The sequence below is a fragment of the Lacerta agilis genome, chromosome Z, assembly GCF_009819535.1.
Source record: "Lacerta agilis isolate rLacAgi1 chromosome Z, rLacAgi1.pri, whole genome shotgun sequence".
NCBI classification, from domain to species: domain Eukaryota; kingdom Metazoa; phylum Chordata; class Lepidosauria; order Squamata; family Lacertidae; genus Lacerta; species Lacerta agilis.
Window position 1 is genome coordinate 6,775,238 of NC_046331.1, and position 18,271 is coordinate 6,793,508.

Genomic DNA, 18,271 nt, shown 5'->3' on the forward strand with positions numbered 1-18,271 from the left:
TCTAGAAGTAATTCCTATACTTTAAGCAGAAATCAAATGCATCTTACTCTAGTGGGGTAGACATTAATTAGGTGGTCTGTGTGCTTTCTCGGTCTGCTAACCAGGTGCTTAGTGTTGGTGGGCAGCTTCCGTGGACCATAGGAAGCTACTTTTTACTGAGTCAGATCTTTGGCCCATCTAGCTTCAGTTAGTGTCGCTGGTGATTAGCCATTTGCCATTGGTCCATCTAGTCAGTGCCAGTGGCTTTTCAGGGTTTCAGGCAGAATTCTCTCCCCTCCCTACCTGGAGACACCAGGAATTGAACCTGGGACCTTCTGCATGCAAAGCAGATCTTCCACCACTGAGGTATGCCTCATGCTGCTCTCCCTTCTTAGTGTTGTTTATCTGCAATCCAAACTTAGACTAGACAGTCATTCAAATGGAGGATTCCTTCAAACAGGCTTCCTTCCCAAATAGAGGACCTTCCTGAGCAAATTAGGGCACATGGGCACCCTAGGTGGGGTAGCTGAATTTCCAGCAGGTTCTAATCTAAGGGTACGACACTGCCTGTAATGAGCTTGCAGAGGCTGAGTGAGTGAGTGAGAATTTCCAAAGAGAAGCTGGTAGGGAGGCGGGGAAGCAGGTCTTTTGCTTTCCAGGGAGTCATTTTGTGTGGCCTACTTCCGAAGCTCCGTTTCCATTTTTAGAACAGAGTTAATGTTCCCCCTCTTCAGTCTGATTGTCGCTGCTAATTGTGTCATGGTGACCTGCTGTTTCCAATCTATGGCCTTTGTATAAACTGGATGTACCCGAGGCCCTTTATGGACAGGCCCTGGAAAAGGGTGGAAGATAATAGCAATGGCCCTGGAAAAGGGTGGAAGATAATAGCAATGGCTTTGCTGATAAGAGGCAAGCTTACCAGTGGGTAAGGGTGGGCAGGGGCGGAGGAAGCCTCCGCGGCATATGGGGCGCTGAACCCGAAGGCACTCCCCGGGGGCAGCGGTGTGCGTCATGACGCATGAGCGCTACGGAAGGAAAGCAGCCGCTTGTTTGTTGACGGCTGGTTCCCTCCCTTTTTAAGGGCTTTTTCTGCGCTCGGCTGCAGAGCCCAGCGCCGAAAAAGCCCTTTAAAATGGGGGGGAGGAAACCAGTTGCTCTGCCAGTAGCTGCTTTCCTCCCCCTTTGGAAAGGGCTTTTTTGGCACAGAGGCGAGGGGCGGGCCAGTGAGTGTCACCCTCCCAGGGCGGTACCCGGGGCGGACTGCCCCCATGCCACCTCACTCTGCCCCTGAGGGTGGGAAATGCTTTCCATGCTAGTTGACCTCCATTTCTCATTCAGTGCTCCACATCAGTTTGCACTTCTTTTTAAAGTCCTCATGAACATTCATCAGCACTTTAGTGTAAATTTTTCCTAATATGTATATTTCTGTATGTAGTTTTTGCCTACTAAACAAATTTTTGCAAGGCCATTTCTTCCAACATAATGCATTTATTTGCATTCTATTTCCACAGATATATGCATTTCTATGCACAGTTTACCCTTGCATAGGCAGTGTTGTGTGCATCACATGACCAGGAGAAATGCATTGCAAAATTCAGAGGTGTGTGAATTTTGAAGGATTGCTGTGTTTCGGATTGCATTTTGTTTTGGAAAGTGTGAATGAAGTAGGTTTGCCTTGAAATGTGAACTGAATTGAATTTCATCCCCTGCCCCTATTAATGGGTGATTTACCTTATCACTTTTCCTTAGCACACAAACACACACACACACACACACACACACAACCAAAACAAATTGGTTGCAAATCATATCAATTGCTTGAGTTGGCTGATTTGCCAAAAGCCTCTCACCAACATGCTGGTTTCCCCCCCTCATTTTGTCATATGTCAGTTTCCATGCTGTTAAGGACTTGTCTTTTGATGCATCCTTATTTTTTCCAGTCCTGATTGCATTTTCTAGTGCTTCATGATCCAATTAGTGGAGCCAATTTGACTTTCCTAAAATGAGATCTATTTGTGCCCAGCAATGCTCACAAAGTTCAGGCCAGGAGTAAGCATCCTCAGAGGTGAATGAATGCTGTGCTAGGGACTGGGATTGTCCCCAGGCCCCACATCCTTCACCAGCCCTACTACATGCCCTCCTTGAATGTTTATCCCTGACTGGAATGTGCCATTGAGCTCTGATAATGCCTCTTGGTTATCGGGATGGAGGATAGAGGTGTGTGTGTGTGTGTGTGTGTGTGTGTGTGTGTGGAAACTAGCTTAAGGTGAGATTTATGTTAATTGCTCCACCCACTTTGCCTTTGGTCACACCCACCATGCCTTTGACATGTCACCCCACAAGGTTGCCCAGAAGGAATAAGGCCATTGTTCTGAAGAAAAAAAAAATGATTTTCACCTGTGATTAAGACAGTTGTCTCAAAACTGTCACCTTCTTCATTTGAAAAGGTGCTCTTCATTTCTGAGTCTATTCCAGATTCCTTTAGGGGTATTGACAAAATTCATGCAGAGCTGCTTTCCTGTGTGAGTACTGACGAACAAACTATGTATGCCTTCATTGTGTATGAAGCCTTCCTCCTCCTTCTCTTCCCCCTGTCCCAAGCCCCCCCCCCCAAAATTACCTCAAGCCTGGGAAAGGCATTGAAGGCAGGGTAGGTGCTCCAAGTCTTTTCCTACTGAGGATTAGGATCACAAGTGTCAATATTTCCAATGGAAAATTCTGTGTATAATTTCTACCAATAATTTCTACCACTCAGGCTTAGGGAGTGGATAGGACAGCCACTGATTTGTGTCAGTTTCACCTGCCAATCCCAAATTCCACATTAATTTGCAGCAAAAGAAAGAAAGAAATTGAATCTGCAACTTAAGCCTGGTGGTATGGATCAGTTCAGCTGACATCAAAATTCACAGAAATTTATTGTTCTCATATATATATATATATATATATATATATATATATATATATATATATATATTATCTATCTATCTATCTATCTATCTATCTATCTATCTATCTGGTTTCTAAGTGGTGAAGTTTCTAAGTGGAGTACAATGAGAATTTTTTTAATGTAGTTGACAAATGCAATAAATAGAAAACTTAATTAAAAGAAAAAGCCTTCATCAAGCAACTCTAACCTACAAGAGCATTGCTGAAAGACAATTACAGGAAGATTTTACAGAAGCATTTACATATCTCAAAACCTAGCAACACAAGAAACTCACATAGAGCAGTTCCTATTTGCCTGTGATTGGCAAGGCTCTACCCACCCTGGAAGGGCTAGTATGCCTGCAAATTTCACCCAGTTCTTTCAAAAGGAAGGAAAGGTATAGCCATTTTTCTGATCTCAAACAGCAGTGGGATCGGGCAAAGTCCACTCTGATAAAATGAGAGTCAAATCAGGCAGCCTATGGAGCACTATGGAGAAATTGCTGGACAGTTTTCTGAAGCTTCAAGTTCAGGGTGAACCAAAATTTATGGTCTGTGCCTATCCCTACTGCATAGTAGAACTGGAGGGATGATGGACTGCGCTTTGGGTCTTTGCTAACAAGTTTGACGCCAACCCATCTTAGCCAAAAACACCAAGCAGTGAAACCTTTCACAGCTGAAGCCCATCCACTGTAGCCATGAATCTATTGGCTGCTGTGGGTTATGTCAGATAAACTCTGGATACTTTTTATAAACACAGTTGCTTTGAGTCAGATGTTTGAATAAGTAGCACCAAGGAGTGCATTATGTAATGGTTATATTTAGCTGGCCAGATTTACGGAAAAGCCTTGCCTAAATAAAAGGATCTCCACGCTCCTCATAACTCACTCCTGGAAATGAAACAATCAATTTTGCTCTGTCTGAATAAGCAACTGGCATTCATAATTCAGAATTAGTCATTCTGTGTTCATGTCTCGGTATTTAATCTCCTGTAACTCCTGTTAATTGCATATAATTAGCGCCAAATCATTGAGACATCCCTGTTAGAGATATCCCATTAACAAGAGCTGGCAGATGTGTTGAGGTCTGCTTTCCTCCTGTTTGACATATTCTAGCCATGCAAGCAAGAGATAAAACATCAATAAGCCCCCAACTTCTTCTAGTAAGATGGCATGACTTCCTCTCCCTTTTGAACAGTCACTTAGCATTCGATAGCCACTGAGAATACTCTGAGCTTATTGAGATTTGGGGGGGTGCTCCCCCATGTAGTCACACTCCATTTTGGGGGTATTTATCCAAACCTTGGCGTTCCCCAAGTTTGCTCTTTCTTCCGCCTTTTGCATTTTGGCTGTGTTCAGAGAACTGAGATAACAATTAATATATATTAGGGATGGGGAACCGATCACCCTTCAGAAGTTTATAGACTCCAACTCCCACCATCCTTGGCCACTGGCCATGCTGATTGGGGTTGATGAGAGATGGAGTCCAACATTTGGAAAGCCATAGGTTCCCCCATCCCTTGTATATATGAATGAAATATTACTACATACCCCTCTAAATACCCAACTGATCACAGCATTAAAATCATCCTAGATTGTTTTTCCTAGAATGTCAAATTGACATTGTCTTAGTTTCTACATTTAAGCTCCAAAGGATGATACTCTGCTGACCTTACTAACGTGAGCAAGGAATAAATAATAAGTAAACAATATGTCCTCTCTTAGTGTCTAAACCCATTCCTACATATTTGAATCTTGGTCTCCCAGGTCCTAATCTGACACTCTAACCATTACACCACACTGGTTCTAAATAGTTATATTTTATCCCGGTTGTTGTATGTGTTGTGTGCGTATGTTTCTATTTGCAATTGTTTCAAAGGTTTATATATAAGTAGCCATTTTACATATGTCTTTGTTATGTTGTAAATCATTTTTGGGATGGCTCAGGGGAAGCAATTAATAAATGAAGTGAAATAATTATATATTAAGAACAACAACAGTAAGCCATGCCTGTTTCTTGAGAGTGTCTAGAATTCGCCCTTAGAGAGATTGTGTTTCTCTTATTTTACCATTGCAAATCAAGTTCCTTTGCATTTGTTTAGCCAGAGAGAAAGGGAATCATCTTTCCCCTTGGTGATGGCTTCATGCTGTGAGTTCCTTTTGAAATTCTATCCATGCCTGCCCATCATTACATCTGCTATAAACAAAGGGATCCATTTACAGCCATCCCCAAACAACTTTGGCAAAAGTTCCTGTCACACAGTCCCCCCCCCTCTTTTGTGATGGAAGAGTCACAGACCAATTTAAGTATGTATTTAAGTGTGTAAATAATAATAATAATAATAATTTAAGTGTGTAAATAATAATAATAATAATAATAATAATAATAATAATAATAATAATAATAATAATAAATAATAATAATAAATGTATAGCAGAAATATATGAAGCTGTCTTATGTTCAGGTCATTAGACCACCTAACTTAATATTGTCCACACTGACTGGCAGTGGCTTTCTAGGATTTCAGTTGTTGTCATTTAGTCGTGTCCAACTCTTCGTGACCCCATGGACCAGAGCACACCAGGCACTCCTGTCTTTCACTGCCTCCCGCAGTTTGGTCAGACTCATGTTGGTAGCTTCGAGAACACTGTCCAACAATCTTGTCCTCTGTCGTCTCCTTCTCCTTGTGCTCTCCATCTTTCCCAACATCAGGGTCTTTTCCAGGGAGTCTTCTCTTCTCATGAGGTGGCCAAAGTCTTGGAGCCTCAGCTTCAGGATCTGTCCTTCCAGTGAGCACTCAAGGCTGATTTCCTTCAGAATGGATGGGTTTGATCTTCTTGCAGTCCATGGGACTCTCAAGAGTCTCCTCCAGCACCAGAATTCTAAAGCATCAATTCTTCAGCGATCAGTCTTCTTTTTGGTCCAGCTCTCACTTCCACACATTACTACTGGGAAAACCGTAGCTTTAACTATACGGACCTTTGTTGGCAAGGTGATGCTTCTGCTTTTTAAGATGCTGTCTAGGTTTGTAATTGCTTTTCTCCCAAGAAGCAGGCGTCTTCTAATTTCATGACTGCTGTCACCATCTGCAGTGATCATGGAATCCAAGAAAGTAAAATCTCTCACTCCCTCCATTTCTTCCCCTTCTATTTGCCAGGAGGTGATGGGACCAGTGGCCATGATCTTAGTTTTTTTGATGTTGAGCTTCAGACCATATTTTGCGCTCTCCTCTTTCACCTTCATTAAAAGGTTCTTTAATTCCTCCTTCTGAATGCAGCACAGGTGCTCTGCCACTGAGCTGTTGCCCTTCCCCTCATAGATATACTTGTCAGGTAATGACTGAGCACCTTTGCCTATATCAATGCAAGAGCAGCAAGAGAGGTTACTGTTGGCATGCCTTCAGCCACTGTTTCTTCCCAGTTAAGAATATCAGAAGAGCTCTGTTGAGTCAGGTCAAACTCCCACCTAGTATTATTCGCAGATTGGGCTTTTTGACCATTTACTTATGACTGATGTTCTCTTCTAGTTTGCTATTATTGATCTTCATGTTTCATTTGCTTGAAATGTGTGGTATGGATTTTCTGTTGTGTGAGTCGTTCTAAGACCTTTTTTTTAAAGAAGAAAAAGAAGAAGCCTTGAATAAATTAAATGACAACAACTATTATGATGATGGCAACATCCTAGGAACATCAGAAAAGCCCTGCTGAATCAGATTAAACACCCATCCAGCCCCACATTCTGTTCTCACAATGGCCAACTAGATGCTTCTCAGAAGTCCACAAAGAGGACAGGAGTTCAACAGCACATGGGTACATATATACTTGAGTATGAAAGTTCACATTCCAGATCCCTGTCATTGTGAAGTGGATGTGAATATATATTATTGATACTTGTCCCAAATACCCACTGTTGCTGATAATCTCTGCCTTCAAATAATAGCTCCCATCAGCCACAGCCAACATCATCAATGATCTAGGGAGATAGAAGTTGAATTCCAGCAACATCCAGAGATAAATGTTCCCCATCCCTGCAATAAAGTAAAATAACATGGGGGAAATCCTTAAATCCCTATTTTTTTCCCACTTTCTCCATGCAATTGAACCATCGAAGGTAGAGAGTCTTTTACCCATTAAGAAAGAGCAGCAATGGCAATGACATATCAAAAGTCTTCTCACTCCTGCTGTGTCAAAAGCTGCAATCCTCTCAATCTGCCACCTCTCTCCTTTTTCTTTTTCTTCTTAAAAAACCCAATCCCTTTCAAGACACACTGGTTTCCCCCCCACCAAGTGCCAAAAGATGGCCTGTGGCCCAGAGTCTTTTGGCAGCAACTGGCTCTACTAGCAGATTTTCCTTAAGCAAGGCAAGCCATTTCAAGCTGTTCCCTGTGAAAGCCTCCGCTGACTGCCTCTGTTCATTTTTGTTAATCTGCCCTAATGAGGTCCCTTGCATCTCATTGGAGCATGCACAAGTGATTTGACCTCACCGGTTCCTCCAAGTTCCCACACCAAAGCGCTTGGCAGCTTGAAATATTAAATTTCAAGAGAGAAATTGGCCTGAGTTAGAGAAGACAGCCGAACAAGAACATAGGCACTTCTGTGGCAGCTTTTTCCAACCTGATGCCCTCCAGATGTTCAGAACTCCAATTCCAACTGGCCCTAATCAGTATGGCCAATAATAATGGGAGTTGTAGTTCAAAACATCTGGAGGGCACCAGCTTGGGGAAGGCTATTCTATGGCCTCTGGGGGTTTTCAGGGACTGCAGAACTTGGAACTTGAACACCACAAAACTAACCAAACTATTACAGATTATATCCAAACTCTGGTGACCTTCGGGCTTAGCTGAAGGCTTCAGGTTGGGGTCTCAAGCCACAGAACCACCTTCAGGCAGAAAAGGGAATAGGTAAAAGGTAAAGGACCCCTGGACAATTAAGTCCAGTCAAAGACAACTATGGAGTGCAGTGCTCATCTTGCTTCAGGCTGAGGAAGCCAGCTTCTGTTCACAGACAGATATCAATGACCTGCCTTGGTATAAATGAGTTTTCTATTTTCTACATCAGTGAATATAGAAACTTGCAGCTCTCCCAGTGTTGTTGAACTCCAACTCCCATAAGCCCCAGACAGCATGACCAATGGTCAGGGACGATGGGAGCTGTAGTCCAATGGCATCTGGAGGACCACCAGTTCCCCACCCCTATTCCATATGATTTAATACTATGGGAAGTATATGAAAAGTTCTACCCATGCATAGTGCATTCTGTTTCATTAACAATTGTGTCTATATTTGGCTGTGTATTGTGCTGGATTTGTTTTTTTGGGGGTGGGGGGTGGGAGTCTCAATAAGTAGCTCATCTAACAGCTCCTCTCAACATCCCTGACAATTGTTTGTGCTAGCTGGGGTGGATGGGAGTTGTAGTCCAGGAATATATAAAGGCCACGGGTTCCTCATCCTTGTTTTAAGCTACATGGTGGCCATTACTGCATCTTTTGACAGCTAATTCCATGAGTTACAATCTTGGTGGATCAGGAGAGTTCTGAGGACATAGTGCATCTTGATTTCAGTAATGCTATGGATACCGTCCCCCTGTGATATTCTTGTGAGGAAGCTGCTAAAATGTGGGTTGCACAAGGTAACTGTTACATGCATTTGACCGAACCCAAAGAGTACTCATTAATGGTTCCTTGTCGTCCTGGGGAAAAGCGGGGTGCCCCAGGGTTGTCCTGGGTCTGTTGTTGTTCAACATATTTATAAATGACTTGGATGAAGGAAATGAGGGGATGTTCATCAAATTTGCAGATGACACCAAACTGGGAGGGGTAGCTAATGCCGCAGAAGAAAGAATTGGGATAAAAAAATGTGTTTAGCAGATTGGAGAACTTGGCCCAAACTAGCACAATGGATTTCAACAGGGACAGGAAAAGGTGGGCAAAGGTGGGCAACCAAGATGATCATGGGTCAGGAAACCCAGCTTTATGAGGAATGGTTGAAGGAGCTAGGCATGATTAGCCTGGATAAGAAGAGACTGAGAGGAGATATGATAGCCATTTTCAAATATCTTAAGGGCTGTCACATGGACGAGAGAGCAAGCTTGTTTTCTCCTGCTCTGGAGGGTAGGACTCAAAACAATGGCTTCAAGTTACAAGATAGGAGATTCCAACTAAACATCAGGAAGAGCTTTTTGTTCAGCAGTGTAACAGATTCCCACAAGAGGTGGTGGAATCTCATTCCTTGGAGGTTTTTAAGCAGAGGTTGGATGGCCATCTGTCATAGATGTTTTAGTTGAGATTCCTGCATTGCAGGGGGTTGGACCAGATGAGCCTTGGATTCTTTTCCAACTTTAATTCTATGATTCAACCCCAATTTGGTTCTCTCCAGATGTTGCTGGGCTACAGCTCTCATCATCATTGTCCATTGTCTGTGCTTGCTGGGAGAGATGTAAGTTGTAGTCCAAATGTCTGGTGTGTACTTGTTGGAGATATGCTGTCTTAAATTAACATTGGACTGAATAGGAGTTCTACTACAAACCACACACTCTTTTGCTATAAGAAGGGACTTCAAACAGACTTGGAGAAATGATAAAAATGCCTCTTATTCATGCCCATTTGGTTCTGAAAAAGTCAGCTTTATCTGAAGCTGTTCGAGAATAACTTTATAAATATCATCCTTTTGCAAGAACTCTAGGAACTGTAGAGAGATGTGAGGGTGCGGTACCAAATAACTATTGACAATGTCTTTTTGTGAACAACAACAAATACTGAACTGCATAGAAGTCTTTACATTCTTTAAAGCCTTTTTGCCACGTTGCTTTTTTACATATGGAAGAACTTCCCCCTGTTTTATCAGCTCCTATTTTTTAAATCAAAGCCCTCATTAACAAAGCCAAATATCCTTTATTGATCATATATATGTTATAGACTGACTGGGTGCAGAAGAGTGGTGGGAGGTGCCAGCTGGTGAACCCCCAAGGGAGCCCCCATGGGAAGGAGGCTCAGACTGGTTGTGGGATGATCATGAATGGTCAGAGGGAGAAAGAGGTAGGGTCATATGCAGTGAGCAGGAGCAGTTGCGGGGCAGAAGACAGTTAGGACTCTGAGGCAGAAGAGGGAGCTGGAGAGGTGTGGGACCAGGAGACAGAGAGGCAGGACACTGAAAAAACCTGGGAGGCTCGCCCTGCAGCTGCACCCAGCTCCCCTCCCCATTGGCCTCCTAGGACATGCAGGGAGGCTGAATATAATCAGCTGTGCATGGGTGCAGTTTGAGACTGCTTGGGAAAGACCCAGGGAGAAGTAGCATTAACGGGCACTAGGAAGGCGGGGGCCTTCAGTCCTTGCACCTGCCTCAGGGTAAAACCTGCAGATGCATAGATGAATAGCCAAATCTTCTTCCTACCTGTTGCCCCGTACCCTAACAGCCCTGGCCACTTTGGAATCCTTGACCCAGGGCAGTCCAGAACTTGCTCCCCCTCAGCCAAAGCCTGGACCCCCCCTCCATTGGCCCTGTTTAGTTCAGGATGTGGACTTTGACTGAAACCAGTGCACAGGCCTAAAATTAACAACAACAACAACAACAACAACAACAACAACAACAAACAACAACAACATTCTCTCTTCTTGATTCATGGAGCTAGAGGTATCATGAGCCCACCTCTGGTTTAACATCTCTCTAAGCATACTTAAATAATTATGGGCACACAGAGGCCTCTCTCTTGCCTCTCTTGTTTCAACAGAATTAATCTGCTGTGCCCCAGGGGCTCTGTGTTTTAATATGAAAAGGTAAACTGAGCTACCAAGAAGCAATTGGCAGAAGCCAGTGCCTTAGGATTTCTCTATTTTCACTGGAGAAATGTTGGAGGGTATGGAATTATCTGACCCTGGAGCTGTCTGAAGACAACCCTGCCTGTCTAGGGAATATTTTTTTAAAATGTTTCTTGTTTTATTATGTTTTTATATGTGTCGGAAGCTGCCCAGAATGGCTAGGGGGCAACCCAATAAGATGTATGGGGTATAAATAGAAAAATTATCAATATGGAATGGGAAGTCCCTCATTTCATCGGAGAAATGTTGGAGGGCATGCAAGGGGTGCCAGCAATAACAAAGCCATCCAACTTAACAGTACAAAGTGTGGGGGAGGTTCAAGCTATCCTCATCTTCAGGAATACAATTATGGATTTGAGAAGTTGTTTTGTGGCTCCCAATGAATGGTATTTTTTTACTTACTGCATTTGAGGTTTCAATATTATGTACTGGATTTCTGTTTCTTTTTTATTTCTTGGAGTGTTTGTTTGAACTGAATAGTGTGGTAGAATGACAACAACAGCAACAACCATAGATGCAAAAATGGCTGTGGCAACAGATGTAACTCTTACCTTCTATGCAGTTGGCTACATCCCAACCATGCCAAATACACGCACAAACGTGAGGCATTGTAATAGTCCATGAACTCATTCCAGTCAAGCAAAAGCACTCAAGGGAGGAAAAGGACTGGTGATGGGTGTGGCCTAGGGAGAGTCCAAAGTGCCAGGTAGAGAGGTATTGAAGGCTGCATTTAGCCCCCAGACCTGAGGTTCCCCACCCCAGGCTAATATTTCAGGAGCTTCACAAAGGCCTCATCCAGATGATGAGGACCGTCCCCACCAATCAAGGAAGCGCAGAAGGACACATTTTCTTCTAGATCAAGCCAAGGGGTGTTCACCCATCTCTATTCCATTATACTTTTTAGATTTGGTTCAAGGTGCTGGTGTTGACTCCACAACAACTTAAATGGTTTGGGCTCAGCATATCCTAGAGTCTGCATCTGCCACTCTGTTTCACCACAGTTTTGAAGGTCTTATTCAGTTGCAAACTGATCGCTTCTGAACTCACTGCTGACCTCTTCCTGGAGGTCAACCACCCTGTCATGATATTGGTTTCACAGAGAAGTAACTTCCTCCATGTAACTTTAACTGTTGCAGGACCATTGATAGAAGGGAGAGCTGATCGGCACAATCACATCGAAACGAGCTTTTCTCATTGTTCCTTTCTATTGTGAACATAAAGGAGATTTGAAGCCATAACAGAATTCCCAAGGAACTGAACCTCAACATGGGCCTCCATGTTTGGGTACTGGCCTTGGTGACCATCGCTTTATTCCATCAACACGTTCATGGTGGACTCATCAAAAGAATTATTCGGCAGAAGAGGGAGGCTGGACTCAATGTCACATTGCCGGAGGACAACCAGCCTGTGGTCTTTAACCATGTCTACAATATTAAAGTCCCCGCAGGCAACCTCTGCTCTGTGGACTTGGACTCAGCAAGTGGCGACTCAGAACTCAAGACTCAGACTGAGCAGGACAAGCAATACCAGGAGCATACATTGAATGAGGAGAACCAGATTGTCTTCACACACAGGATAAACATCCCACGGCGGGCTTGTGGCTGTGCAGCAGCCCCTGATATCAAGGATCTCCTAAGTAGGTTGGAGGAACTGGAGGGACTGGTGTCCTCTCTGCGAGACCAGTGCACCAGTGGATCCGGGTGCTGCCCCAGTGGACAACCAGCAATAGGTATGGCAAAGAGACACATGGCAACATAGGAATCTGCCTTATACTGAGTTAGGCACAGCTGTACATATCTAGCTCAGCATTGTCTATACTGACTGGCAGTGGCTCTGTGGGGTTTCAGGCAGTGACTGTCCCCCAGCCCTACCTGAGGGTCCTCAGGATTGAACCGGGAACATTCTGCATGCAAAGCAGATGCTCCAACTACTGAACTGTGGCCCTTCAACAATGTAATGACTGGGGTGCTCAGTTAGGAACAAAGGAAGCTGCCTTATACTGAGTCAGACCACTGGTCCATCTAGTCCAGCATTGTCCACACTGACTGGCAACAGCTCTCCAAATTTTCGGGCAGGGGTCTCTCCCTGTCCTACCAGGAGATGCTGGGAATTGAATATGAAACCTAGTAGTAGTAGTAGTAGTAGTAGTAATAATTTATTACTTATACCCCACCCATTTGGCTAGGTTTCCACAGCCACTCTGGGTGGCTCCCAACAGAATTAAAAGCACAATAAAACACCAGACATGAACAGGTCTGCCTTCAGATGTCTTCTAAAAGCCAGATAGTTGTTTATTTCCTTGACATTTGATGGGAGGGCGTTCCACAGCGTAGGTGCCACCACCGAGAAGGCCCACTGCCTGGTTCCCTGTAACCTCACTTCTCGCAGTGAGGGAACCACCAAAAGACCCTCGGAAGAGGACTTCAGTGCCCAGGCTGAATGATGGGGGTGGAGATGCTTCTTCAGGTATACTGGGCCGAGGCCATTTAGGACTTTAAAGGTCAGCACCAACACTTTGAATTGTGTTCAGAAACATACTGGGAGCCAATGTAGGTCTTTCAGGACCGGTGTTATATGGTTTCGACTGCCACGCCCAGTAACCAGACTAGCTGCTGCATTCTGGAGCAGATGCTCCAGTTCTACCACCAAACCATAACAATAGGTGTTATTGTTGTGGGATTCAGAAATGCTGCACTATAAACTGCAGATTCCCCAGGTGTCTGCTGTCCTAAAAGGCTTTCAGTCTATTAGGTGGACCAAAATAAATAAATCAGGAAAGGAAGTTGTAGTCGAGAAAGGCCCATGATGGATAACACGTACAGGGTGCAGTTGTTTTATTTGTTCATTCTGTTTAATAATGTAGACCTCACATTCCCAAATAGTTCTTCAAAGAGCCTACTTACACATTCAGAACACAAAATGCATAAAACATTCAACATTTAAAGAGGAATCAATATTAAATCCTATTAGCAGTCACAAAATAAACCCCAGTGTGGCTGGTACTTTCCCTGTTTTAAATGATGAGTGTGTTGTGAATAGACGGTGGGTAGCTAGAGATTCTGTCTCACTTTTGTGCAATAGGTTGCGTTCCAGCCATGCAAAAGTGAGAGGTCTGTACACACACACATCACAATTCTCCATCCCCCATCCAGGCAAGCAAGAAGCATTATCATAGAAGCATTCCTGCCACCCAAATGTACTCAGGCTGGATGTAGCCTGTGGGAGGGTCTGTGGTCTGGAGAGAGCCCTTTTGAGGGCAAAAAAAGAGGCATGGAGGGTTGCATATGGCTCTGTAGCCTGAGTTTCCCACCCCTGGGTAGGTGGATAGATTATATGCAAGGATGTGGCGCATCACAGCTAGGAAGCAATTGGGATTGGCTGTAGGCACCCTACTAGAGGATGGGCCTTAGCAGGAGCCCCTGTTGTCAGCCCTGGAAAAGCATTCCCCATGCACCCTTCATTCCAGTGAGCTCTGAACAGGCCCGAAAAGGCCACATGAAAACAATCCTGCAATCACACATACAGTTGCAGTTATTGATATTCCTCCCCACCATGTTTTATCAGTGCAGGTGTATGAATCAAGAATGCCAAGGAAGGTAGAGAAGTCAGTGAACCAACTTCTCCTTCTCATCATCATTAACATTAATTGCTTAATGCCAAAATAAGTATGTAAGTGGGTTACAAAAACAGCTACACAAATATAAAAACGCAAACACCCATAATGAAAAGGCACATTGTGTTGTATCAAATGTAAATTCTATGTTAAAGGCATTTAGTGGCATACGTGTTCTGCTTGTGAATGCTGTTGCACAAGCAAATGCATAAGCAGGTTTGTGGTAACTTTGCTGCACCACATATTTGGCACTCTGTGGTGCAATGAATTTCAGCTTGCCCACTGCTAACACTCAGTTGGCCACTAGCCCAAGAGACTTTTGCTTCAGCAGACAGAGAACACTGGACATAGCTCAGAGAAGACTCACTGAAATTAATTGTCATGTCTTGATTTCAGTGAGTCTGTTCCAGATATAATTTAGTTGGAGAACAGAACATTAAAACAATATAAACTTGCATCATCAAAATATGTAACAAAACAATCCCATTAAGGCAGTTAAAACAGGAGCCTCAAGCCAAGAGGACAAGGGAACGCCTACGTAAGTATTTTCAGAAGCTGAAAGTTTGCCAATACAGGTGGTTGGTTGGTTCCCCCCCCCCCAGTTTGATTTTTTGAAATTTTCTGACTTAAACCAGGACTTGGAAAGAGTGGATTTATGGCAAGGCAGAGAGAACCCATGAGAAAATGTGTGTTCTCTTTCCACAGTTGGACGCAATGTGCCTCTAAGTACCACTTCTTGGGAATCACAAGTTGGGGGGGTGGGCTGTTGTGCTCAGGTCCTGCTTGTGGGATTCCCATGAGCATCCAGGTGACCCCTGTGATAACAGGATGCTGGACTAGATGGGCCGTTGCCCCGATCCAGCAAGGCTCTTCTCATGTGTTTATGTTAACGGAGGGAAACTTCTAAGCCATAATATTTTCTGGTGCTTCTTTGTTGGTCATTGCTGCATTTTCATTTTTATGATGGCCTTGTTTCACTGGCACAGGTCACATTGATGCTACTCCCTACTGCAGTGGACGGGGAAACTACAGCAATGATGTCTGTGGCTGCATCTGTGAACCTGGTTGGAAGGGCCCCAACTGTTCTGAACCAGAATGCCCCCAGAATTGCAACAACAGAGGCCAATGTGTCAATGGCAAGTGCATTTGTGCTGAAGGCTTCACAGGGGAGGACTGTGGGCAACTGACATGTCCTGGGGACTGCAATGACCAAGGCAAATGTGTTGATGGCATGTGTGTGTGTTTTGATGGCTATGCTGGGGAGGACTGTGGCCAGGAAGTTTGCTTGGTGCCATGCAGTGCGAATGGGAAATGCGTAAATGGGCGGTGCATCTGTGCAGAAGGCTTCAGTGGGGCAGACTGCAGCCACTCCCTGTGCCTCAACAATTGCAACAACCGTGGGCGCTGTGTGGAGGAGGAGTGTGTGTGTGACGAAGGTTATACTGGAGAAGATTGCAGTGAGCTTATTTGCCCCAACGACTGCTACGACCGTGGCCGTTGCGTTAATGGGACTTGTTATTGCGATGCTGGGTTCACTGGAGAAGACTGTGGGGATATGACTTGTCCCAGCAACTGCCATGGGAATGGTCGTTGTGAGAATGGTTTCTGTGTATGCTATGAAGGTTTCATGGGGGATGACTGTGCTGACCGGAGATGCCCCAAAGACTGCAACAAACGTGGCCGTTGCATTAATGGACAATGTGTGTGCCATGCTGGTTTCCTGGGCCTTGACTGTGGGGAAGTGAGATGCCCCAGTGACTGCAACAACCATGGTCGCTGTGTGGATGGCCAGTGCGTGTGCAGTGAAAAGTACATGGGGGATGACTGCAGTGAACTGCGGTGCCCCAATGACTGCAACAACCGTGGCCGCTGCATCAAGGGGCAGTGTGAGTGTGATGAGAGGTTTATGGGGGGTGACTGCGGAGATTTGAAATGCCCTAATGACTGCCACAACCATGGAAGGTGTATCAATGGACAGTGTGTGTGTGATGAGGGCTTTGTGGGTGAGGACTGTGGGCAGCTGCGGTGCCCCAATGACTGCAACGACCGGGGACACTGCGTCAATGGCAAGTGTGTGTGTGATGACGCCTTCACTGGTGTGGACTGCAGTGAACTGCGGTGCCCAAAAGACTGCAACAGGCATGGTCGCTGCATCAATGGCCAGTGTGTATGTGATGAAGGCTACACAGGGGAGGATTGTGCTGAAAGGACCTGCCCCAATGACTGCAACAACCGTGGGCGCTGCATCAACGGGGTGTGTGTGTGCAATGAAGGCTTTGTTGGGGATGACTGCCGAGAACTGGCCTGTGTGAACAACTGCAGTGGCCGAGGCCGTTGCATGAACGGGCAGTGTGTTTGTGAAGAGGGCTTCACCGGGGTAGACTGCAGCCAACTGCAGTGCCCCAAAGACTGCAACAATCAAGGGCGCTGCTTCAACGGAGTGTGCATATGCGACGAGGGATACCAGGGACAAGATTGCAGCGAGCAGTCCTGCCCCAACAACTGCAACGATCTCGGTCGCTGTGTCAACGGACGGTGCATCTGTGAAGAAGGTTATGTAGGCGATGACTGTTCTGATGGTAAGTATCACCCAAACAGTTACCACCATGTGCATGGGCTTCCAGTGGGAGGCGGGGGGGGCAGTTGCCCAAGTGGATGAAGCATCATTCTCAGCATTCTTTTATTTGTTTGTTTTTTTTATTTATGCAATCTTAACAGCTTTTATGCACACGTTGTACTGTATCCATCACTTATTTCTTTTCCTAAGACTTCCTAATCCATTTCTCTGTGGCATACTATGGTAATCTTGATCTGTTGCATATCCTGATTTTTCACCCATTATCATTTCAAGTCTTCTTTTTTGATGTTATCTGATACTCGTATGTTAACTCCTACTTGTAGGTTAAATTGCATATTATACCCTCTAAGACAATCTCCAAAACACCTCCACTCTTTTATTTATTTATTTATCTTTAACTCATCCTTATTCCTTAGTTTTGCCGTCATGGTTACTAATTCTATCCATTCTATCCATTTGTTCTGCCAAATTTCCTTCGTGGGTATCTCTTCTTTCTCTCCCTCTCCCTCCCTCCCTCCCTCTCTCTCTCTCTCTCTCTATACACACACACACACACACACACACACATATACACATATATTTGCATATACTATTCTAGCTGCATTCACCCATTATCTTCAATAGAAAGGCCTCTGGTATTTTGGGAAATGTGAATCTTAGAATCTTTTTTTTAATTATTATTCTGTGTGGATAATTTACCTGTACATGAGCATATTTACATGACCACCACATATAGATCAGGGTTCCCTCCACCTCGTGGCTCTTCCAGCATAAATTAGACCCTTTTAAATACATTTTCACTCATTTGCTGGGTGTCAAGTACCACCGGTACTTTTGTTTATTTCCTTAATAACACAGCAGGCAGAGAAAATCATGGCCCCCCCCATAATTTTTCCCTTACCAACAATTCTATGTTGTAACCAATATCTATGGCCCATTTTGTCAATGGACCATTTTGCCCCACACTTTCTAGGCAGAGGTCTGCACTTTAAAGTTCCAAGACTGAGGACTTTTTTTTTCTCCCCAGAGCTTTCCCTATGAAAACCTGCTCTTTAAAACTGAAGTGCAACAAACAGCAATTTGGGTTTTCTGTGGATTTCCATTTCTTCCAATTCAGCGGTAAAGAGCAGGTTTCTGTGGGAAAACCTCAGGAGCAACAATAACAAAAAAAGAGCACTTGGACAGAGCTGTAAAACATGGAGGTAGGTAAGAGGAGGCTAGAGTGAAGAGAAAAGCAATCTCCTCTCAGCACCCTAAACAAACTATGTTTCCAGGAGTCTCTGAGGGAAGCAGTTACAGTTTAAAGTGCTATGATACTGTTTTAAATGCACAGTGCAGATGGCTTCAAAGTTAGAAAGGAGCTA

At 44.4% G+C, this 18,271-nt stretch overlaps 1 protein-coding gene and 1 non-coding gene across 6 annotated transcripts in view; one reads left to right on the top strand and one right to left on the bottom strand.

The window, feature by feature from the left end:
• TNC (tenascin C) overlaps positions 1 to 18,271 on the top strand; it is a 94,686-nt gene that overhangs the window by 23,853 nt on the left and 52,562 nt on the right. For all 5 annotated transcript variants that reach the window (XM_033137022.1, XM_033137018.1, XM_033137019.1 and 2 more), the window contains exons 2-3: positions 11,853 to 12,445; positions 15,316 to 16,908. In XM_033137022.1, the coding sequence (XP_032992913.1) occupies positions 11,983 to 12,445; positions 15,316 to 16,908 (2,056 nt within the window). In that variant the 5' untranslated portion in view covers positions 11,853 to 11,982. The remainder of the gene's footprint in view (positions 1 to 11,852; positions 12,446 to 15,315; positions 16,909 to 18,271) is intronic.
• On the bottom strand, positions 284 to 355 carry TRNAA-UGC. Its single transcript has one exon. It is a non-coding gene; the product is annotated as a tRNA-Ala (tRNA).